The 24,115-nt window shown below is 51.5% G+C and overlaps 1 protein-coding gene across 4 annotated transcripts in view; it reads right to left on the bottom strand.

The window, feature by feature from the left end:
* The window catches only part of MAD1L1 (mitotic arrest deficient 1 like 1), a 305,713-nt gene that overhangs the window by 144,653 nt on the left and 136,945 nt on the right, over positions 1–24,115 (bottom strand). For all 4 annotated transcript variants that reach the window (XM_077758777.1, XM_077758780.1, XM_077758779.1 and 1 more), the window contains exon 12: positions 2,660–2,800. In XM_077758777.1, coding sequence (XP_077614903.1) covers positions 2,660–2,800 — 141 coding nt within the window. The remainder of the gene's footprint in view (positions 1–2,659; positions 2,801–24,115) is intronic.

Below are 24,115 nucleotides of genomic sequence, written 5' to 3'. Positions count from 1 at the left end.
TTGGGGCACAGCGGCTTGTCCAGGGCCTCTGGGTGCCCTTGCACAATGCCTGCATCAGCGCCGTGACGGATGGCTTGGTCTGGGAGACACTAAGGAACTGTAGCAACCAGGTTCTATGAAGTTACATAACTTTTCACTGTGTGTCAATACATGATGCTAGACTAATAAACTTCTGACAGGCCCCCTGGAGCAGCGTTTAGAGCTCTTCAAGTCCCAGAAATATAAAACGTTACTGTTTAATAAGCAAGAACAGGAAAACACGCCCCAGGACCCTGGAGGGCAGCACTCTGTGGCCTCCAGGGTCCAGGGTCAGCGTGTGGCCTCTGTGACCCGAGGGGGAGCAATGCTGGGGCAAAGCACCAGGCCTGTTCCCTTCCTCGGGGCTGCTAGACTAGACCAGCAAGCTGCCCCTGCCCGAGCCGGACGGGTGGGCTCCGAGCACTGGACTCCACGCCTCTCCCAGGGCTGCCTGCCCACTGGGGGTCAGGAAGCAGGAAGGCAGGGCCGAGGTCACAGCCCCAAGCTTGCAGGGTCCGGCAGGAGCAGTGGCCGAGGCCCAGGGCTCAGGCAGAGACGGGGTCGGGGCTCCTGCCTGGAGGGTAGCCCCATAGCCAGGAGAAGGGAGAAAGGGCTTCGGGGACCCTGGACGCCACTGAGGAGCTGCCCTGCAGGGGACAGTCTAGACCCAGAGGTCCATCCCCCAAAATGGTCAGGCTGGGGATGGGAGGAGCGTCTGGCCGGGCCCCCAGGCTGCCACAGAGCAGGTACTCTGTATGAAGACAGGGAACCCATACGCACCCTCATGTGCCCACCCACCATCCATCCATCAGTGGGACGCCCGGGACTGCAGGGCTCTCGGCTCTGCCAGGGGTGCATGGGGGCCAAAGGCAGGTCAGGCCGGCATCCGGGTTCTGGTGCCTCCCCTCAGAGTGGGGCTCTGTCCCTGCCCTGAGACTCCCAGACCCGGGAGTGGTCAGACAGACTAAACAGAGCAGACCCCAGCTCATAGTCCACCCCCCAAGGCCCAGCACGGACGCCCCCCCACCCCCTCCCCAAGGAGCCTGTCTTTCCGAGGACTGGTTTGCCGGCTTGCAGGGGGCCTGCGTCTGCAGCCTGAGCTGGGCCCCTCGCCCTGCCTCACCCGAGCTCAATGAAGTGCCCCTGGGGTGCTCTCCTCCTCCCACTCTGCAGAGTCACCACCCTCGGGGCAGGGGGACAGGACAGGACAGCAACCATGAGACAGAGGCCCATCACAGAAGGGGACAGCAGGAAAGGCATAGCTGGCCCTGGGTCCCCATCCAGCTCCAGTTGCCACATGGTGCTGCCACCTCTGCCTGCTGGTGTCACTGATGCCAGGCACTGCCACGTCATATTCACGTCATCTGGAAGCTGCCCCAAGTCCTTCCTGAACCCGAGACCTCCCTGATGCCCCCCACCCCGGAGTCCTCCTTTTGTTGCTATGGGCTTAGTTCTTAAAACTGGGCCCTCCTTCTCCCTAACTCAGACCTCCTCCTGGAGCAGGCCCCCCACCCCCACCCAAGGCCTGAACAGAGCAGGGCCTGTTGCTCGGTCTGCTGCCACCTGGTGGGGGCTGGGAGGCGCACAGCTCTGCACAGCGTGAACAGGGCAGGGTCCAGGCCCGACCCGCTGGGATGCAGTGACCCAACCACTGCCTCCCCTTGCCGAAGGCGGCAGGACACCTGAAGGCAGTAAGCTTGTCTCCACCTGCTTGCTCTTCTTCCAGAAAGGCCAGGGACAGTGAGCGGGGACGGTGACCAGGGAGTGCCTTCCCTGCAGATAGCAGTTCAGGCCCAGGTAAGCTCTCCGGAAGCAGAACCTGTTACGTAGGCTGTGTGCAGGCCCAGAAAGGGGAGACGGCTTATGCGTGCCAGTCGCAAGTTCTACAGTCACCTCATCACCTCACCCCCGACACACACAAACCCAAACACGGCACTGGAGGTGCCAGAACTGTCGGCCTCAGAACTAAGTGATGAGGGTGGCACAGAGCACGGATGGGGGGGAGCTCTCATGTGAAACACGCGAGGGATGACTGAACAGGTCAGAGAGCCTTCCCTGCAAATCTCTCTTCATTAATGTTTCATACGGCACCAAATGTGCTGTAATAAAATGCCTATTAATGCGCTTATATTTACAATGACTTGCTCGGTGTAGCCGGAGCTCACCTTTCAAACCATGACTGGAGGTCTGCACGCGACAGCACCACCACTGCCCCTCGGTGGTGCTCGTCTCCCGGCAGCTGGGTCAGAGCACAGAGCCAGCATGCACCAGGCAGGCGGATGGAGGGTGCCATGCCCACCTGCACACTCCCCTCCATCTCCGAGCTTGTCTGCACACTCACTCCCATCTCCGTGGCCGCCTGCACACTCCCCTCCATCCCTGAGCTTGCACATACCCCTCCATCTCCGAGCTTGCACCCTCCCCTCCATCTCTGAACCTGCACACTCACTTCCATTCCTGAGCCCGCCTGCACCCTCCCCTCCATCTCTGAGCTTGTCTGCACACTTCCCTCCATCTCCGAGCCCACCTGCGCACTCACCTCCATCTGAGCTGTGTGAGTGCACACTCCCCTCTATCACCGAGCCTGCACACTCCCCTCCTGCACACTCCCCTCCACCCCTGAGCCTGTGTGCACACTCACCTCCACCTCCGAGCTGTGCGCGTGCACCTTCTGCACCATGTCCTCGGCCTCGCGCATCCGCCGGCTCAGCTGGGGTGAGTACTCAGCTGCGGTCAGCTCGCTGTCGTAGGACCCCAGGATGGCGCGCATGCCGTCCCTCTCCTGCAGGGACACAGAGTGGGTGGTCAGGCCNGGGGGGGCACCCTCATGTGGCTTCTCACAGAGCCCGTGATGCCAAGGCAGGGCCTTGGCTTATCTGAGCCGGTGGCCTGAGCACAGCCCAAGGCCAGGCTTGGTCCGGGTGCTCCCCAAGACTGCCCAGCCTTGAGCTGCAGGGTCTACGGTGGCCTGTGGTGGCCAGAACCCCTCCCTAGGCCTGCCGGGTCCCCAAGCTGCGCATCAGCCCCCTCCCCCATCCTGCCAGCCCTGGGGACCACCAAACTGCAGACACGGTCCTGGACACCCAGCAGTGGGGCCAGGCCGAGCAGTGGGTGTGACTGCCCCGCCGTCTGTGACTCCTGACCTGGCCTCTGAGCGAGGGTGCACGCAGCAGTCAGGAGAGAGGACAGATCCAGCCAAGCAGCAGACAACCGGGTGGGAGGAGGAAGCTGGCTGTACCTCTCATCCACCCAGACTCAGAGCCGCCTCTGACTCCTTGCTCCACAGCTCTGGCCTCAGCAAGCTCCCTGTCTCCCCTCAGAGCTCCCGGGATGCCTGGGGCCACAACGTCAGGCTGCAGAGGTGTCAATGGACACCCTGTCTCTGCTTCTCACCCAAAGGGAGAGTGCCCTGCAGAGGCGCACCCAGGCTTTGTGCAAGGATGTACCAATCCCACTGCGTCAGGACCAAGAACCACGGAGAAGTCACTGCTCGAGGTGCCCTGCTAGCAGCACTTATTAAGGCTGAGCATGAGCTGGAGTCAGGGGCCCTGGGAGGCGTGGGCGGCTTCTCCCGCCCAGGACTGGAAGATGGTGCAGGGAGACAACCTTCTGGAGGCCAGCCAGGGAAGGCTGCAGAGACGGAGCTGTCCCCAGGTCCAGCAGCCAAACAGCTCTGGGGGATCTGTACAGAGGGCACCCGCACCCGGAAAGGAGCCAATATCTCCCCCATGGACTGCCCACCGCCCTTCCCGTGCCCTGTGCGCCCGGATTCTTCCTCAGTCCGGATGCAGTCCTGAGCTGGGGCTGGCGCCTGCTCTCCTGCCCACATCTCGTGGCCTGCTGTCCCCAGGAAAGCCCACATACAGAAACCCAAGTCATCCCACAGGACACCCAGGCGCACCAGTGCACGTGGCTCAGAGCTTCACGTGGGCCCACATTCCAGGGGTCTCGGGGGAGGTCAGCTCAGACTAGGCAGGTCTGGGGAGGGGCCTCAGAGCCTGTGTCGCACTCAGGTGCCCAGAGATGTTGCTGCTGCAGGACATGGAGCTCCGCGGCCTCTGTCTGGGGCAGCACAGCCCAGGTCTGTCCCAGCTCTGCTCCGCCCAGCCGGGTCCCTGAGGTCAGAGGTCCCAGATGAGTGGGTCAATACTCCTCGCATGTGGAGGTGAGGGTTGACGCCCTCACGGGAGGAGCGTCTGTACACTGCCCCAGAAGCGAGGCCCAGTGACCTCATTTGTGTTGCAAACAGGCCTCTAGCCCTGGCACCGCCTGGCTCTGCCCCAGCCCGGGGCTCCCTCTCGGCTGCTGTCCCGTCAGGGTGGGACGACCAGGCACACCCCAGGGACAGCCGGCACAGGCACATTCACGGACTCGGAATAGCCCCCAACTCAGCGTTCTCCAGGTAGAAGCAGCCAGAGGAAGGCACAGGACTAGTGAGCCTCAGACTTGGTCATAGCTCTGACGCCGACTACACAATTAGCCAATGACAAGAAATTTGCTAAGTGAGAAATTAAAGTTACAAATCCAACTGGAACGGGTCGCACGTCCGTGGGAAATTTGTTTCCGCAGGAAGGTTTATTGAGTGTCATAATTTTATTGAAATCCTATATCTTCGTATTGACTTTTATGGCTGGAGCTGCTTACAGGAGTTGTCCCCACCAGAGTGCCGGTGCCCCGGGAGCCGGGCGTTGGGGGGACTTGCCTTCATCAACAAGCTGTGATTGTCTCCCTGATTGACCAATAAATCCCACAGCCCACCTCCCAGCGCGGGGTCTCCACCATGTCCTGGGTGCTGCGGCTGGCAAGGAGAATAACGTGACATAACAGGTTTGTTGTTCATTGCCATTAAAGACATCATTCTGCTATTACTCGGGAAAGACCAAGAGGTGTGCAGGCTTGATTTGATAACCACTTTTTAATAACCGATTCTGCTTGTGGTAGTTTGCTTCATCTCCACTTGAGCAAATGCCAATGATTGATCTTTGAACAAACAGGCATCCAGTTCGTGCAGAAGCCTCAGGGACTCAGCTGAAGGAGAGCAGAGCAGTCCCATGTGGCAGTGAGCATGCCTGTTTGTTGCAGAGTTAGCAGGTGCAGGCAGGGTCACCCATGCACAGGTGACCCCAGGCCCCACTCTGCCCTCGCCGCCCAGCCGTCTGGGAAGGAGTGCACCGGCCCGGCAGCCCCACATGTGGGTAACGGTTGCTGGGCCCCCAGGAGATGCAGCCTCCCTCCCGGCCAGTGCCCAACTCCAGGACAGATGCAGGACAGAAGGCTCAAGACCCTGGCTAGCCATCCTGTCTTCTGGCCCACCTCTCTGACCAGCGCTGAGCTCTGCAGGCGGGTCACTGGACAAACCAACGCTTTCTTCTTCAGCGGAAATGAAGGGACAGGTCTCCTCGACAGTGCCGCGCGGTGGTGCGGAACCCGCCCAATGCACCAAGGGTCTGGGGTTTCCCGTGGGAAGGACGCCAACCCCAGGGGCTGCGGGCGTGGAGACCAGGATCCACAGTGACCACCTGACGTGCTCCAGAAGGCTGACAGCACTTGAGAAAGATGAACTTCACTTTCTCTTGCTTGTACCTACTGTTGCAGAAGCAATCTAAGTGCGAAAGCTGCAGCCTCTGCAGGCAGCACCGAACAGCCAAACCAATGCTGGAGGGCCTGGATGCAGCCTCGTCCCAGAACTCAGCGGTCTGTGGGTCCCGGACTCAGCCTCGCCCCAGAACCCAGAGGTCTGTGGGCCCCGAATGGGGTCTTGCCCCAGAACCCAGCAGTCTGCATCTCAGCCATGGCTCACACCCCACCATCCAAGGGCCATCCAACAGGAGCAGTAACTTCTCTGCAGGGCCGGGCAGACAGGTCCGCCTGGAAAGACGATGTCCAATGACCTCCCTGCCCTCGGGGCCTGCGATGGCTGGCCGTGCTTGCCAATTCTGCCTCCAGCCCCAGGACAGCCCTGCTTCTGGGACAGTCCTGCCAGCAGCTCTGCGAAGACTCCGCTGCCACCTCTCATCCCTGGCTGGTCCCGGGGACCCAGGCCCCCGCCTCCACAGTCCCATAGGCATTGGTCACCAATGCAATGCCCAGGGACGTGATCGCTCCAGCCCCCAATGCTGGACCAGGATGCAGACTTTTGTAATTTCCCTGAGCTCTGAGCATTGGCTCACAGGACAGAGGAAGGTGCAGAAAGGGGGGAGGGCACCAGAAAAGGAGCAAAGTCCGAGAAACCGGTGAGGGACATGCAGCAGGCACAGTGCCAGGGGCCTCTCTTCTGGGGAGGGGGTCTCTCTTCTGGCTGTCTCCTCTCCTCTCCTCCCTCCAGCCCAAACCCTTCCTGCTCTGAGGCTGGGGAAGCACGCCTGACCCTAAGCCCCCACATCACACATCGTACCCCCACAGGAAACTCTGACCAGTGCAAACCCTGGGTGACAGATTCCCTGAGGCACCCCTCTCAGGGCTCCTCCCGCACATGCCCAACCGGCAACCTCAGCAAACCCCAGCCAGCAGCCCCAGGAGTCTAACTCACAAGCTCAGAGACTGCCTCCTCAGGCACTGGCAAGCCAGCGAAGGGCCAGAGGCCAGAGAGGAGGTGTCGCTCTCGCGCACGATCGCGCTGATGAGTGCCGGAGGAGCTGTGTGTCCTCCGGGTTCCCAGAGACCAGGGTCACCCTACTCCATGCGCTATAGCGTACAGACACCCCAGCGTCTGGTCCTAATGGACACCAGTCCTCACACATGCCCCCCTCCCATAAACAGACTCTGAGCCTCCTCGGCTCCTCCTGAGTCCAAGGGGAACGGCAGCCCTGGGGCCTGGAGCACGGGCCTCTGCGGGGTGGCCTGGAAACAGCCCTTTCCTGCAGGCGCCCAAGCTGGCTGGGAGACAAGAGCAGACAACCAGGACCACAACCGTTGGTATCCAAAGCGAGCAAACTTTACAACAAACCACACGCGGGGCCCGCCCTAAACACGCAGCATTGACTTCCGGTGGACTCACTGGGCACAGCATGCCAAGACTGCAGTGCGAGCAGGTGCGTGGCAGAAGCACACGCGGGGATCCTGGCTGGGAAGGCAGAACCCTGCTCCAAGCATCAAACAAGTTCCAAAGAGAAAGCTCTAAAGACCTTAAGGTCATAGTACAACACATAAATCAATCACACAAGGACAGTGAAAACAGAGCAGCACACACAGGCACAGGAAGCCGGAGCTCTGAACTCACAGCACTATGGTAGCAGAACACTCAGAAGCAGAAACAGAAAATGTGCATGGTATGTTCAAAACAATAAAGAAAGGGGCTTAAATTATTAGCAAGACAAGCAAATTTAAAAACAAAAACAAAATGTAAATTAAATAAAGTTCAACAAGGTAAAATAACAATTCAAACATGTAAATAAGTAAAACAGCAATTCAGATGCGGCCAAAATCTAAGGAACAGAGCAGACAGCAGACAAAGGACAAACAGAAAAGGGGAGACACAGCAGCAAGGACAGGAGGGCAACAGTCAAGGTTGCAATGGCTAAGAAACTTCCAGAATGGATTAAAAGCGCCTACCATCTGCTGCAGAAGATCCCAGACCTTCCAGAGCATGTGGGGCATGGGCGGACACCCACACCTGCGGATGCGGAAGCTGCACACCCCCCCACCCCACAGTAGGGTGGCCATAGGAAGGACGGCAGGATGTGCACATCCACGGTGACACTGAGTCAGGGGCGGTGGGGGGCTGTTCACCAGCAAGGACATCAGCAGAGGAGGGCACACAGGGCGTCTTCCAGGCTGAAGCCAAGTGGTCATGGAAGCAAGACTGAGAAACAAGAAAGGAACAAGAGTGACGGAGTAGCGCCATGGGCTACCACACAGCCATGACTCTGTGAGATTGCAGGGCACCTGACTCATGGGCGGGGGGAGGGCAAGGCAGAATGAACCTTCTCGTCACCCACTAACAAGAAACAAGCAGCAACAAACCCCAGTTACTTAAATACCTATAAGACGCTAAGGCTGTGGCACAGGGGAGGATACAACAGGTTTCTTAGGGAGACGCGCGAGCATGCCACATGCATGTGCACACACCACGCCCACGCAGTCTCTGCAAGCTGAACCAGTCCCCTGCTGCCTCCAAGCAGGTGGGGAGGGGGGTGGGGCGCGGACAGGGCAGGGACAGGTGAACTTCTCACTACATACTCCTTCAGGCCTTCAGGACTTCTCAAGTTTGTAACGTGGAGGTACCATCCACTGAATATAGTCTACTGAAAAAATACCAATTAAAAATAGAAATTCAGGGAGAAAAAGAATATAACACATAATAAAAGCATTTAAGGGAGGCCTGGAGCCTTAAATTGCTCCCAAAGGCATAGAGATATCATTAACCACCCACTATATTAAATACACACAGGAACCTCTAAAAGAGAAGAAATAGAGAAAAATATAAAAGAGAGGCAAAAAGATGCAAGAAAAAAGAACACAGCAGGAAATTTATAAATTTAGTGTCTATATCAGAAAACCTGAAAGCTAAAAATTAATGAGCCAGCCAACCAAATCCAAAGTAAGAAAAAGAATAAAACAACACAGGCAAAGAGTGAGGATGGGAACAACGGCCTGGGGCATAACTGGGTAAGAGAAAACAAGGACAGACACGTGGCAACAGAAACTTCCCAAACTGAGCTGCAGACAGAGTAACAGTGAGGAAAACCACGTCTCAAAATGAGGACCAGTTACGCAAGGAGTTGGAGCTGTACCCTGACACCAGGAGCAGAGGAAACACCCCACTAAATGGGAGATTTTCCAGAATGTCATCAGACCCCAGATGCAGGGAGCACAGAGGACCTTAAGCAAGATAAACAACAAAAAACCTACACCCGGCAAATCATACATTTCCAAACTCCAAAAACCAAAGACAGAGAAATCCCAACAGAGCCAGGCAGCACATGAGAGAGCAGGGCTGGGGTGGGGGGGTGTCTACACAGGCAAAGAAACCCCCCCCTAGCCCGGAACTCTGCATCCGGTGAAATCAGCCTTCAGAAGCGGAGGGGAAAAAAGGCGTCCTCAGACAAAAACAGCACGCGGATCTGTCAGAGTACACCTGCCCACAAGAAATATTAAAAGGTGCTCTCCAGAGAGAAGCAAACGGTAGCAGCCAGAAGTCAGATCCGCATAAAGAAAGGAAAAGTTACAGGGAAGGAGCAAGTGAGTGTCAAGTACAGTCTCTTTTGCTTTCTCAGTCTTACCTGATCTAACAGAAAACGCTCACAGGAACAATGGTAGCAAGGCCTCAAGGGGGCCGGCGCTGTGAGAAGGGACAGGGGAGGGCGCTGGTGACCCCTGGTGCAAGGCCCCCGAGTTACCCGCGCAGGGGACCGTCTGAAGGTGGACTCGGACTTCTGCCAAACCGCCAATTCTAGGGTGATTGTGACAGCACAGTAATTAAGCACTGTAAATCATGAGTAACCAGAGAAAAAGAGAGAAACAGAGTCCTATAAAATGCTCGGTTAAAACCAAACAAAGCAGATCAACAGGGAAGAGTCAAAAAGGACCAAAGAACAAGTGTGCACGTAGAAACTGCTGACAAACATGACGGCTGCCAAACAAGGTGGTCCGGTAACACTGTGAATGAGCAAACCATGCCAACTGAAAGACACCGTCAACGTGGATTAAAACAACAAAGATCTAATCATGTATCTATAAAATTATGTCTATAAAAACCTACTTTATATATATAAACACAGAAAGACGTAAAAGCTAAGGGGCGAAGAAAGATATGTCATGCTAACCTCAAAGGACGGCAAGGCTGAGGGGAAGTTTTACTAATCTCTGGCCAAGCAGACCTCAGCACACAGAAGCACCGATCAGAGATAAGGGGGTACTCCATAATGAGCAAGGGGCCAATACTCCCCAAAAGACTTGCCAATCCTAAACATGTATGCACCTCACAATGGAGGGTCAAAATACGTGAGGCAAAACTGATAAAACTTCCAGGAGAAACAGACATATCTGCTGGTGTAGCTGGAGACTTCCATGCCCTCCATCAGTAATTGACAGATCCAGCAGGCAGAAAATCAGTAAGGATACAGTTGAACCAAATAGCACCATCAGTCAACTGGGCCTAATCGACATTGATAAAATACTTCATCCACCAAGAGGAGGACACACATTCTTCTCTGGCTCGCTGGAACATTCACTAAGACAGACTGCACTCTGGGCCATGAAACACACCTAAACACATTTAAAAGGACAGAAATCATAGCAAGTAGCCTTTCAGAGCACTCTGGAATTAAAATGGAAATCAATAATAGAAAGATAGCTGGAAAAATCCCCAAATACTTAAGAGATTAAACAACACTTATCTAAGTAACACACGGGTCATAGAAGTTTTAAGAGATATAGAACGGTATTTTTAACGAAATGAAATGAAACACAACTTGTCACATTGTGCAGCAAAAGCAGGGCTTAGAGGGAATGTGTAACACTGAATGCGTATTTTAGGAAAGAAATCTAAAATCAATCATCTAAGCTCCCATCTTAGAAAGCTAAGGAAAGAAGAGCAACGTAAGCCTAAACCAAGCAAAAGGAAAGAAATGATGAAAATCAGAATAGAAATAATGAAATTGAAATAGGAAATCAATTGAGAAAAATCAACAGAACCAAAAGTTGGTTCTTTGAAAAGATCAACGACAGTGAAAAGCCTCTAACATGCTGACCAAGACACAACCAGAAAAAAACAAGACAAAACAGAAAAGACACAAACTGCTAATATCAAATATGAGAGAAAGGTCATCACTACCAATCCCAGGAACATGAAAAAGGGTAAGATTATTATGAACAAATCCATACCCCAAAACTTGGTAACTTATACGAGACGGACCAAATCCTTAAAAGCCACAAACTATCGGAATTTGTAAGAAGAAAAACAGAAAATCTGAGTTCACCTACATCTATTGAAAGAAGTTGAATTAATAACCTTAAGAAGGCACCAGTCTCCAATGATTTCACTGGTGAATTCCACCAAATACTTAATCAAGAAATTATACCAATTCCTTAAAATCTCTTGCAGAAAACAGAAGCAATCATACACACGTTTGCGTATGATATTTACATATGAACACACCTAACAGTATCTGTCAAAACGCACAGACCCATACAAGAATAAACCTTACCATAAACCATGGATGTGAGTTAGCAATAATGTATGCATACTGGTGTATTCATCATGACAGACGTGCCCCAGGATAATGCAGGATGTTAGTGTTAAGTGAAACTGTGGGGTGGGGGGAAATAATACAGGAGCCATCTCTGTACTGTCTTCTCCACTTTTCTGTAAACCCAAAACTGGTCCAAAAAAACCCACAAAAAAAACACAAAGAGCGGGAGAGGAGAAAATGGACATGGGACTGGCCCCAGGAAGGGGGTGATTTACTCATGAGCTCACTTGGTGCAAGTCAAAGGGCAGTGCCAGTATAGGCTCACAGGGCGTGGGCAGCCAACCAAGAATTACATACCCAGCAGAAGTGTTTTTTTTTTTTTTTTTTTTTTTAAGTTTATTTACTTACCTTCATAGAGAGGGGCAGAGTCCCAAGCAGGCTCCGCACTGTCAGCACAGAGCCTGACGTGGGGCTTGATCCCACAAATCATGAGATCATGACCTGAGCCAATATCAAGAGTCCGACCCTCAATTGACTGAGCCACCCAGATGCTTCCCAGCAAAAGTATTCTTTAGAAGTCAAAGTGTAATGAATACACTTTCACACCAGGAAAAACTGCAATAATCCTCAGCAGCAGATCCATACCAAAGGAAATATTGAAGGGCATTCTGCAAGCAGAAGAATAATGATCCCAGATGGATGCCTAGAGATGCTGGTGGGTAATAAACAAGTATGTATAAATATAAATGAACATATAAAAACGACAGTAACAAACTGGACAATCACATGCAAAGAATGAAACTGTACCACTTTCTTACACCATACACACAAAAAAAACTTCAAAATAGATTAAGGATCTTAAATGTGACACATGAACTCATGAACTCCTGGAGGAGAACACAGGTAGCAACCTCTTTGACATCAGTTGTAGTAACATTTTTTCCTAGACATGTCTCCTGAAGAAAGGGAAAGAAAGGCAAAATTAATTATTTGGACATCATAATAAAAAGCTTCTGCCCAGAGGAAGAGAAAAGTCAACAAAAATAAAAGGCAACCTACAGAATGGGAGAAGATATTTGCAAATAATCTACCCGATAAAGGGTTAATATCCAAATCCAAAATATATAATGAACTTCTGCAACTCAGCACCCAAAACACAAATAATCCAATTAAAAATGGGCAGAAAACATGAACAGACATTTCTCCAAAGAAAACAACCAGATGGCCAACAGACACATGAAAAGATGTTCAACATCACACACCATCAGGGAGATGCAAATCCAAACTACAATGAGATATCACCTCACACCTGTCACAATGACTAAAATCAACAACACAAGAAATAACAAGAATTTGTGAGGAGGCAGAGAAAGGGGAATCCCTTTCCATTGTTGGTGGTAACACAAACTGGTATAGCCACTGTGGAAACAGTATGGAGGTGCCTCAAAAACTTAGAAAGAGAGTTACCATGTGACCCAGTAACTTTTTACCCCTAGGTTTACTGCATTATCTACAACAGCCAAGATATGTAGGCAGCCCAAGTGTCCACTGATGGACAAAGACGACTCTAGATTTCAGCTCAGGTCAAGATCTCACAGTTCGGGGGGTGGAGCCCCACATAAGGCCCTGCGTGCTGGCGGCCCGAAGTCTGCTTAAGATTCTCTCTCCCTGTCTCTACCCCATGTTCACCCACACCCTCTCTCAAAATAAATAAAACGTTAAAAAAAAATAACAATGATATCTTTTTCAGCTATATAAGAGTGTGTGTGTGTGTGTGTGTGTGTGTGTGTGTGTGTAAAGTACATAATATTAGTCTATACATGAAGCAAAAGGTCAACAGATGTCATATTTTAAGGTACCTTTAATTGTCTAGAAGATAGACAAGTATTCATTTTTATTAGACTTTGATAAAGAGTCTATGTTATAATTACCAAAACAGGACCTAAAAATGACAGTAAAGCACACATTACTACAAGATAATGAAGGGGGAATGGTTTCGTCTACGAGATATTAATAAAAAAAAAAAAATACCACAAAGGAACACAAGCAGAAAGTACATAGTGAGATGGTTAATTTAAAAACAAGTTTGTTTTCGGGGCACCTGGGTGGCTTAGTCGGTTAAGCGTCCGACTTTCACTTAGGTCATGATCTCGCGGTTCGTGGGTTCGAGCCCCGCGTCGGGCTCTGTGCTGACTGCCAGCTCAGAGCCTGGAGCCTGTTTCAGTCTGTGACTCCCCCTCTCTCTGACCCTCCCCTGCTCATGCTGTCTCTCTCTCTCACCTAGAAATAAATAAAACATTAAAAAAATTAAAAAAAAACAAAACAAAAAAAAACAAGTTTGTTTTCAATTACAACTAAATTAAGTATTTCACCTAAAAAAAACAAAGATTTTCAGGCTGAATTAAAATACAAAACCTAACCTGTGCAGGAGCAACATCATAATAAAATAATGAAGAAAGATTCAAAATAAAAGTCGAGAGAGTAAAAAGTACAAATACTATAAAAAACGGAAGTGGACAGATTTGTATTAATATCACACAAAGGATATTTAAGGATCCAAAGTTATCTAAGAAGACTATTTCATAGTAATAAAGCCTAACTGGACCAGGAAGATGATTATTGTCCATCTATGTGGGCCTAAGAAACTGGTATCCAGAGATAGGCTGCTGTAACTGACAACATCAAGAGGAAAAATAGACAAACCGCAAGTCATGCTGGGATGTGCCAATAGAACTCCCTCCGGATTGGAGAGAAATGGGGGGAGACCTCACCAAGGACCAAGGGAAACCTGAACACCGGATCCACTGCAGAACACGTGTTGCTCTGAAGTATGCACGAGCTGGTCACAACCCTGACCTCCATGCAATCCCCCCAGCAAGTCTCAGTGAATTTCAAAGGACTGGTATTAGGGTAAGGGCTTGGAAAACAATGAAATTAGGCTATAAATAAGTAATGAGGTGAGCACAAAATGTTGGAAGTTGAAAATTTACTTCTAAATAACCTAGCGGTCAAAATAAAACACAATTGGAACTGATAAATATTTTGAACTGAATGATTAGAAAAATACAATGTATCGGCACTACAGTAGGCATCTATGTTTACAGCCCAGAATGCAGAGAAGAAACGAAAAAACAAGTTATCAATGTAGTTCAAAAGTTAGAACAAGAACAAATTAAAGAGGAAAAGGAAAAAAATATGAAAATAGAAATTCATGAAACAGAATACTCATGATTGAGAATCAAGAATGCTAGAAGTTGGTTCATTCAAGTGACTAATAAAACTGATAAACTTGATACACCACTCATAGAGAGCAACTACATAACCAAGTAACCAGACTGAAAAAGCAGCCACTGCCACAGATCATGAAGATGAATGATCATTTATAAAGAAAATCCAAATGACTTCAAAGCTGTTAAAAGAAATCAAAGTCCCCATTTAATATCTTTCCAACCTGGAAACCCCACAGGCCCAGATGCCTGGACTGCTGACATTCACCCTTAAGGAAGAAACACCCTATCTCATACATACTGCTACAGAAAAGAGAAAAACGGAACTCTCTGACTCATTCTATAAAGTCAGAAAGACCATGACTTCAAAGCTTGATGAGGACATTATAAGAAATGAAAATTAAGGAGCACCTACCTGAGTGGCTCAGGCAGTTCTTGATTTCGGCTCAGGTCATGATCTCATGGTGAGTTCAAGCTCCAGCCTGGGCTCTGCACTGGCAGTGTGGAGCCGGCTTAGGATTCTCTTTCCCTGTCTCTGTCTCTTTCTCTCTCTCAAAAATAAATAAACTCAAAAAAAAAAAAAAAACTTAAAAAAGAAATGAAAATTAATCACAATCTCTCATAAACACAGAGGCAAAATCCCTAACCTACTTATTAGCAGACCAAACTAAACATTACTTACAAAGAAAAAACTACAGTCAGGTTTGCTTATTCCTGAAAAGCAAGTTTGGTTTATCATTTGAAAATCAATTAATTTAATTTTCCACATTAATGGAGTAAAGAAAAATTGTATGATCAGCTCAGTATATGCAGAAAAAGCCTTTGATTAACATTCAGCATCTATTCATGGTGAAGACAATGCATGAAAACTGTCTTGGCAAACGAGGGCTTGGAAGAGAACTCCAGCATGGTCTGCAACAGTGAGGTGTGAGAATTTTCCTTCTCCAGCTACCAAAACACTCTGTCCAGAACAGCACTGGAGACGGTAAGCAGCAGAATAAAGCAAGAACAGCCGCAAAGGTACAAAGACTGGAAAGAATTAAAACCTATTATGAGTCGATGACACAGAAAATCCAGTGGATTCCACAAAGAACTTATTAAAATAAGTTTAGAATGTTGCTGGATCAAAGTCAATAATCAAAGTTTAATTCTATTTCTATGTGCCAGCAACAAATAGTTATAAAATTAACTTTAGAAAAGATGCCATTTATAATGTCAAACCAACAAAACAAACAAACAAACAAACAAAAACCACAAACCTATGAGATGTCCACCTAGAAAACCTTGCAAAACACAGAGAAAACACAGAATCACATACCATGTTCATGGATTGGATGCACTCTTATGAAGATGGCACTAAATCAGTGCATTCCCCACAGAGAGCTCGGTGGGTTTACTGTCGAAATGGACACAATGGATTCTAAACTGCACGTGAAAAGGTAAAGGGTCATCGCCAGCCAAGACAGTTGGGGAGGGGGTGCTGGCTCTATCAGGTAACAGGGTTGAGTAGAGTACCAGTGTGACTAAGGCAGTGTGGTTTAGGCAGAAGAGTGAGAAACAGACCGGTGCAGACGCGGACTCCGGTTTTACCAAGTAAGCAGCCCAGCAGCAGTGAGAAAGGAAGAGTCTCAATAAACGCTATCAAGCTGACTGGACATTGTGGTGGGCAGGGGCGGGGGGGGCAGGTCTCACCATGACACATTAACCTTCATGCCGTGAGGTTAAGTGTGGAAAGGCCAAACAACAAAGGGATAATACTGAAGCACACATCGGTGACTATGGGACAGACAAGGGTGTCCTAAAGCGGACACAAGAGATAATAGCCATCAAGGAGTTTTCACATGGATAAATTACACTGCATTAAAGTTAAGAACTTCTTTTAAGTTGGAGAGAGTGAAAACCTGCCCCAGAGAGAAGGCATCCGCAATACAATACAAACACCTGAGAAAAGGCTCATGTGCAAAATCCATGCAGAATTCGTACAGATTGTGAAGAAAAAGAGAGGAAACGAGACCGCAGATGTGCCAGGGCCTCACCAGAGTGAGCTCCACGTGGCCGGTAAGCCCACGCACGGGTGTCCGTCCCCATCCACACCCTGGGAAACGCAAACTGGAGACATGAGGAGGTCCCACCACCCACCTTGGAACAGCGTCCACCCGGGAAGAGCCTCGAGCGCGTGCGGGCTCTGGAGCAGCAGAAGCGCTCCTTGGGGGCCGGCAGGCGTGTGCGCAGACACAGGTGTGCCCGTGCGGAGCAGCCGTGCTCCTGGGTACCCAGACAAACACAGATCTACGTGCACCAAAGACAAGAACGTTCACACCGAAGTTCACACGCGCCAAGAAACTAGGAAACTCAAGATTATGTGTGAATGCGTAACAAGCACACTGTGGTCTAGTCCACTCACAAAACAGAGGACGCAGCGGCCCACAAAAACATGATCCTGAGCAGAAGAAAGCAAACGCAAAAGATGACACACTGCACGATTCCATTATACGCAACTTACAAACAGGGGCAGGTGTGTGGTGTTAGAAATGGGATGCATGGCTTAGAGGGGCTGGGGCGGGGGAGGGGAGCTTTCTGGGGCTGGTGATACGCCGCTCCCCATCTGGGAGGTGGCACACAGTGGACCAGCCTTGCTGTAGGGGGTGGCAAGGGGACAGCAGCCTCCACGGAAAAGCTGGCCCAGAGCACCACACCCTACTGTCACTGTCTGAACACGGGGGAGCGGAAAGGCCCCACGGCCCGCTCGCAGCAGCTTCTGGGGAGCCTCGGGTCCTCCTGGGTCCTTGGCCGCCACAATGTTGTCCCAGGACAGAGCGTCAGCACCTGGCCTGACACGGGACGGCCGCTGGGCCTGAAGATGCCCCCACGTCATGGTGCTCCTCCCGACGGCCCCGGGCTGGCGCCTGCGGCTCGTGTCCCTCCCTGGCCAGCCGTGTTCTCACAACTTCAACCTGCTGATGAAAAGCTCTGCAATGCCTCTTGCAGGAAGGAGCAGGGATCAATGGAGATTCCCCAGAGCAATTTTACAGAGATGTTACACTGCTCTGTTACAGGTCACATTTCACTCCCGGCAGGTGTAGGATGTGTCCTGGGCATGCGCCCTCATGGGCAGCGAGCTCCCGGACAGCACCATTTCCCAGCGCGTGGGCGTGCCAAGCAGGGGGCGTGTGTCCACGCCGCACGGGTGCGGAGCCATGCTCAGATAGGGGAGCCGCTGTGGCCTGGCTCAGGGTCAAGTGCCACTGACCAGACAGGACAGAGAGGAGTGAGAGCTAGGTTGACAAAGGGACAGGCCGATGACCAGGGTCCAGGCTGGCTCCCCACAGCCAGAGGAGCCCCCAAGCTCCAGCGTGCCCTCTGCGGGCACAGCACCCAGCAAGGCCATGTCCATGCCACAGCTCCCTGGGCCTTTTCTTCACTGCACAGAACCCAGTGCTTGGAACCTAACAGGCATTCGGTGAATATCTGCTCAACCAAAGTGCAAATGAATCAGCCAATCGATCCACTTTCAGAACAACACGGGAGACAGACACTCACTCTCTCAGACAAGGAAATAGGCTTCTTGACTTCCGTAACTTGCAGACTGAGCCGAGATCTGAGCCCAGCTCTGCAGGAAGCAGAAGCCCGAAGCGCGGTTGTCATGCTAAAGATGACATGGACACCGGGGTGGAGACACACTTTATAAATCAGGTCCTGGACAGCTCCTGGCCTGCGCCCCTGCAATCATGGAGTACAAAGCATCTCAGCAACAGTGACCCCTAGGCCTTCACCACTTACCAAAGCATGCAAACCTGGAGTTTCTGGGACACAGGGCGCAACCCAAATAGCTCTTTTTTAAGAAGGCTCTCCTCACGTTAGAAGGTCAGGCACCGGACAGGCTTCGTCTGCCTGGGGAGTTGCCCACCGCTCAGCTGACCAGACAGGAATTCAGATGAGAAGGGCTCTGAGCACGATGGCTGGCCAACTGGGAAACATCCCCAACGGGGCCAGGGGAGGCTGCACTGCTTCCTGTCCTGCACTGGAAGTTCGTGTCCTGTGTTGAAGGTACCCATCGGGGGTCAGCCCAGTTCTGCAGGGAGCCTGACTCTCCCAGACTTCAGTCCCCGAGGCAACAGGAGGTGAATGCCAAAAAATCTCAAAGAGACGAAGAAAATGTGGGGGAGGCAGGGGTGGGCAGGACCGCTCCTGGAGGGAGCCCCAAGAGGAGCCCTGGAGGGTCCCCGAAGTGGCCACAGGGCATGGGAGCCCTGGAGGGAGACCTGGGGGAGAACCTGTAGTGACCACAAGGCACAGGAGCCCTGGAGGGAGCCCTGGAGGGAGCCCACGGCGGCACACGGGCACGGGAGCAGCACAGAAGTCCCACCTTCCACCTGTACCAGCACTTGCGTGCGCGGGTACACCCCCATACCTGTGTCCTCGAGGGTCACATGTCCACTGCTCTCACATGCATCAGGGTCTCAGCACATGCTCGCTGACACCTCTGCAGGGTCTAGAATGCTGGGCAATCTCACGCACTCAACAGACGTCTCGTGCTACCAACCCTGGGGCCCGGGGGACACAGCAACAGACAAACGGTGTGCTTTGGGCGCTTCACGCCACCACGTCAGCGCCAGACCGCTGGACCCCAGGCCCCATCCAGCAGCAGTGCAGATGGGAGTAAGCAGCTGAGTCGGTCAGAGCCTCAGCTGTGCCAACCATGGAAGACCAGAAATTTCCTACCACAGCCTTATTTTTAGGACCAAATAAAATCATTTATTTAAAACTCATAATATTCACATTAAAATCCATTTAAATTCGAGCTTATTATTACTATTACCCCACCTTCTCGGAATGTCCTCCATTAAAATCCAGATCACACAGCTGGTTAATCCCACTCAGAACACAGGCCCTCAGGATGCCTTTCCCAAGCTGCCCGTTGGACGGGCCTGCTAGGGAGGATGGGGACCCTGCGAGGGGCAAGGGGGGGACCTGCTGTGGGGTGCTGTCCCAGGACAGGGGCCCACATGGGGGTCTCTGGGCACACTCTATGGTCCACCCTCCAGCCGTCACCACAACTTCCTATGTCCATCAATAGGCTGTGTGCCCCTGACCACAGGGCACAGCCCGCACAGAGCAGGTGGGGCACTCCTTTCACTGCTGAGTTCTCAACACCCAAGACCGTACTTGGTGAGGAAAAGATGTTAAAAATATATTTGCTAAACCAATCACAGTCCTTAGCAAAAGGGCTCTGTGCTTGGGCCCCCAGTGCATGATCCTCAGGGTCAAGGGACACGGGCCCTTCTGGCCGGCCCACCTGCCTGAATGCCCGTTCAGGAGCTCTGAGTGTGGCCCACAGACTTGCGAGAGATGGAAGTCATCCCTTCCACCCTGGCTCCAGGGGAAGGGGTCACTGCAGCCGTGTCCCACTGCCCGTGCTGGCACTTCGGATCAAGAGAGCGGTCAGGCCCCACAGGGGCCCGCAGCCAAGGGCGCTCCAGCCCCGACTCTACAGCTCACCCACGGGGGCTCCCTGACGAGGGCACGGAGCAGAACCGAATGCGAGGCTCCATGTGCACACTGAGTGTCCCCTACTCAAGGTGCCCGCAAACCCGACGCCCACTCCTGGCTTTAGCCCTGTCCCTCCACCGGCCGAGGCGGCACAAAGCAGCACTGGTCCCTGAGGGGACGGCTGTGCCAAGGCCCTCGGGTGCAAATGCCCTTGGAGCATGGGTGGCGGGGAGCCAGGTGCCACCTCGGCCCCACCAAGCCCACCTGACGCTGAACAGGACAGCGGGGAGGGAGGACTCAGGGACAAAAGCTGCTCTCACCCCAACTCAACTGAGGACTGAAGAACAGATCTGCCCCAAAGCAGAGAAGGCCTGCGAGGAGAAAGCCGATGGACTCACGCTTCCCTTCGTGGGGAAAGCAGGGGCGCCCCATGGGACTGCGGACACGACACGAGCCCGAGGGTCGGAGGGAGAAGAGAAGAACAAAGGCCACCAGCCCTGTGCTCACCCCAGGGGCAGCCTGCCAGCACCAGGACCACAGGGTAGCGCCGCAAACTGGGCCGGAGCACCCTCCAGACCCCAGGCCCGGGGACCCCAACGAGATCTGACTGATGGCTCCCATAGCCTGTGTCCTGTGGCACCTCAGCACCGGCTCCTCCAGAGGCAAAAAGCCAAGGAATTCAAACCGCAATGAATATTCGACATGGCACAGACATTTAACGTGGCCACTGAGTCTCTTGGGAGCACAAAGGAGCAGCCACAGGGCAACCACTGCACAAATCCAACTTCAAGACCCTTAATTTGCTTAACTTCCTGCTTTTCTGCTGCCCTCCCTTTGCAGAAGGACTGGACTCAGGCTGCAAATCTGGCTCTCCCACTTCCTGGCGAAGCTTCCTGGCAAGTTACTGAATCCTGGAAACCTCCTCCCTCCTCTGGAAGGCACTGTTGTCAGAGATGGGAGTGGACTGAATGCAGAGTCTCAGGTGTGTGCCACAGAAACCCGGTAAGATCCACTTCTCACCCAAAGTGGGAGGAAATGAAATGCTGATACTCGGCGCAAATGGGGCACACCTGCCGGAGGGGATGTCCACTGAGCCAGCAACAAAGTATCCCTATCCTGTGATCAGGAACCCCAGGTTCCGACACACATCTCATTAAATGTGTCAGAGACATGGCCGAGAGCCACATCTAAGGATGCTGCTCACTAATAAAACTAAGGAAAAGTTAAAAACAATCTAAATTTCCACCAAGAAGTTTAATTCTGATATTTCCATATAAAGGGACATTATGTAGCTACTGAGGGTTTTATTTTCAAAGCCCATCTAACAACCTAAGCATATTTGTCACAGTAAGTGTTAAGTGACAAACATAGAACACAAACAGGTCTTGTCTGTCCTGTTCATGCCTGTTCTCTTAATACCTGGAACAGTTACCTGAACACAGCTGATCCCACAGAACCTGGCACTATGGTCATCAGCCAGTAATGGCTGGATGGGTGGATGGACATATGGATGGATGGATGATGGATGGACATAGAGATGGGTGGATGGGTGGATGGATGATGGATGGACATAGAGATGGGTGGGTGGATGGATGGATGGATGGATGGATGGACAGAGAGATGGATGAGTGAATGGATGGATGGATGGATAGATAGGTGGATGGATGGATGGACAGATGGGTGATGAGTAGACAGATGAATGAATGCATGCATGGATGGATGAGGGGAGAAATGAAAGAAACATACAAATATGATTTTAGTGCTATCTCTGGGTAAAGAAATAAGGAACTTTTAAAATGTCTTCAGGGCACCTAGGTGGGTCAGTTGGTTAAGCGTCCGACTTTGGCTCAGGTCATGAGTGGGTTTGAGCCCTGCATCAGGCTCTGTGCTGACAGCTCAGGGCCTGGAGCCTGTTTCAGGTTCTGGGTCTCCCTCTCTCCCTGACTCTCCCCTGCTCACGCTGTCTCTGTCTCACTCTCAGAAATAAATAAAAACATTAAAAAAAATTTTTTTTAATGTCTTCTTTATACTTTTTAGCAGTTTCCGAGAGTTCCGTAACGCACAGTATTATAATCCAGGAAAGAAAGGGGCTGGAGGGAGAAGGTCAGGGGGGCCGGACTGACCCCGCACCAATGGCTGTACTGCCGTGTTTACCCATGCACCACGGGGGGGTACGCTGGTGTTTTCTCCAATTATGGCCGTTAAGTATAAACCTGCTAAAAGCACTCTTACATGGCTTTCTGTGTGGATATAAGCTTTATTTCTTCAGGATAAAGGCCCAGAGTGCAACTGCTGGGACATCTAGAGGCTGCAGCTCGGCTGTGAACAAACGGTGCCGTGGTGGAACTGAGTGCCATGCCAGCGAGGGGGCGCCGGTTTGCTGCACCCTCGCTACACCTGGCGTTGGTGCCATGCTTTACCCTAACTTTCCTGAGTTGTGTAGTGGCATCTCACTGGGGTTGCCCGTGCACCTCCCCCTCTGGCTGATGGTGCCCGCATCCTTCCCAGGGCCTGTCTGCCATCTGTGCACGCCCGTTTCCTAATTAGATCTTCTTGGAGGCTGAGTGCTTGAAGTTCTTTACACAATCCAGATAACCATCTTCTGTCAGATGCGGGGTCTGCAAACACCCTGTCGGACTGAACCCTTTCCTTCCCCTTCTAACCAGGATCTTTCACAGAGTACAAGCGTTCAGCTTTTAGGAAATCCAGCTTATCAATTCTTCCTTTTACAGATTGTATCTTTGGTGTCGAGTCTGAAAACTCTGCCTAAACTCTGAAGATTTTTCTCTTATTTTATAATAAGAGTTTTGCACTTTTAGGTTCTACGTTTAGTTTTGTGGTTAATTTGTGTGTGAAGTGCAAAGTTCATTTTTTTTTCCTTATGGGTGTCTGACTGCTCCACAAGGATGTGCTGAAAAGGTCATCTTTCTTCCACTGAACTGCTTCTGCATCTTTCTCAAATATCAGTGGACCCAAAGCCAAAGAAAGGAAAGAATAAAGATGAAAGCATAAATAAACAAAAGAAGAGTATAGAAAGCAAGAGAGAAATTCAGCTGAGCCAGAAGCTGGCTCTTTAAAAAGATCAGTATAACCGATAAAGCTAGACCAATCTGGAAAACACTGAAAAGACTGAGTTAGTGAAATCAGAAATGGAAGAGGCAGTACCCCCGACCTTATGGAAATAAAAAGAATAATAAAGGAATCCTATCAACGCTAGATGCCAAAAATCAAATACCTTGAAATGGACAAATTCCCAAAGACTATCAAAACTGACTCAAGAAGAAATAAAAAGCCCAGACAGAGCTGTCCTGAGGAAAGAGACAGCAGCAGCCAGAGCCTCCAATGAGCCCTGCCTGTCCTCTCCTGGGACTCAGGGACGTGAGCCTCAGCGAGGGCTCCTGTTAAGATCCCAGTGGTCCCAGAGGCTCTGCCTTTTTCCTCCAGATGTATTTCTGTCTGTCGCTCATACTGGGTGGTTCCCACTGCTCATTTCCACTGTTCCCTCCAATCCACAACTGAGCTCAGCCATTGTATCTCTGCTTCTGTCACTGTATTTCCAGCTGTGGTCTAACAGGTCCGGCCCCCGGGCACCCGTCTCCCCCACAGGAAGCAGACTCTCCTCGGGGGCCCCAGTGTTTCTGGATTGTCCAGCGTTTCTGGACTGTCGACTTCTCCAGCTCCAATTATGCAACAAGCCCAGGGAACTCACCACATGCTGTTCCCTGCATCCCCACGCCCCCAGCCACCACCTTTCGGAGAGTCCGGAGGTGTTAGCTGTACTTAGCAAAAGGAGGAAAAGACTACGTCTATCCCACCTTCCTAGAAACACAAGCATTGGCTGCTCTCTAAATGCGGTCAGCAGCCCCTAGGTGCCGGGAAGCTACGGCAGACACAGCCCTCAGACACTCGCTTTAGTAACAGGCAGGTGTCCAGCATAAGTGGTGGGCCACTAAGCCCTCTCTGCCCGAGGAACGGATGACACCCACAGAACAGTATTACTTCTAAGCTGCAAAGATGCCAGCTCTGACCAGGACGGCCGAGGTGGAGGGGAAGCGGAAGGAGAGACTCACACTGGTACCCTCTCCTGACCAACCTGCCACCAAAGCTCCCCAGGTCCAGCCAACTGGGCTCCAGCCAGAAAAGGCCAAGCCTGCCTCTCCCCTCTGATAAAGGCCTGGAGAAGACTCCCCCACCTTCCCATGTTGCTGGGGAGGACACTGTTACAGAAAAAAAAGAAACAACCCCACC

This window comes from Crocuta crocuta, unplaced genomic scaffold (assembly GCF_008692635.1).
Source record: "Crocuta crocuta isolate KB4526 unplaced genomic scaffold, BGI_CrCroc_1.0 scaffold273, whole genome shotgun sequence".
NCBI classification, from domain to species: domain Eukaryota; kingdom Metazoa; phylum Chordata; class Mammalia; order Carnivora; family Hyaenidae; genus Crocuta; species Crocuta crocuta.
Note: the sequence above shows the minus strand (reverse complement) of the source record. Positions and strands in the feature narration are given on the sequence as shown.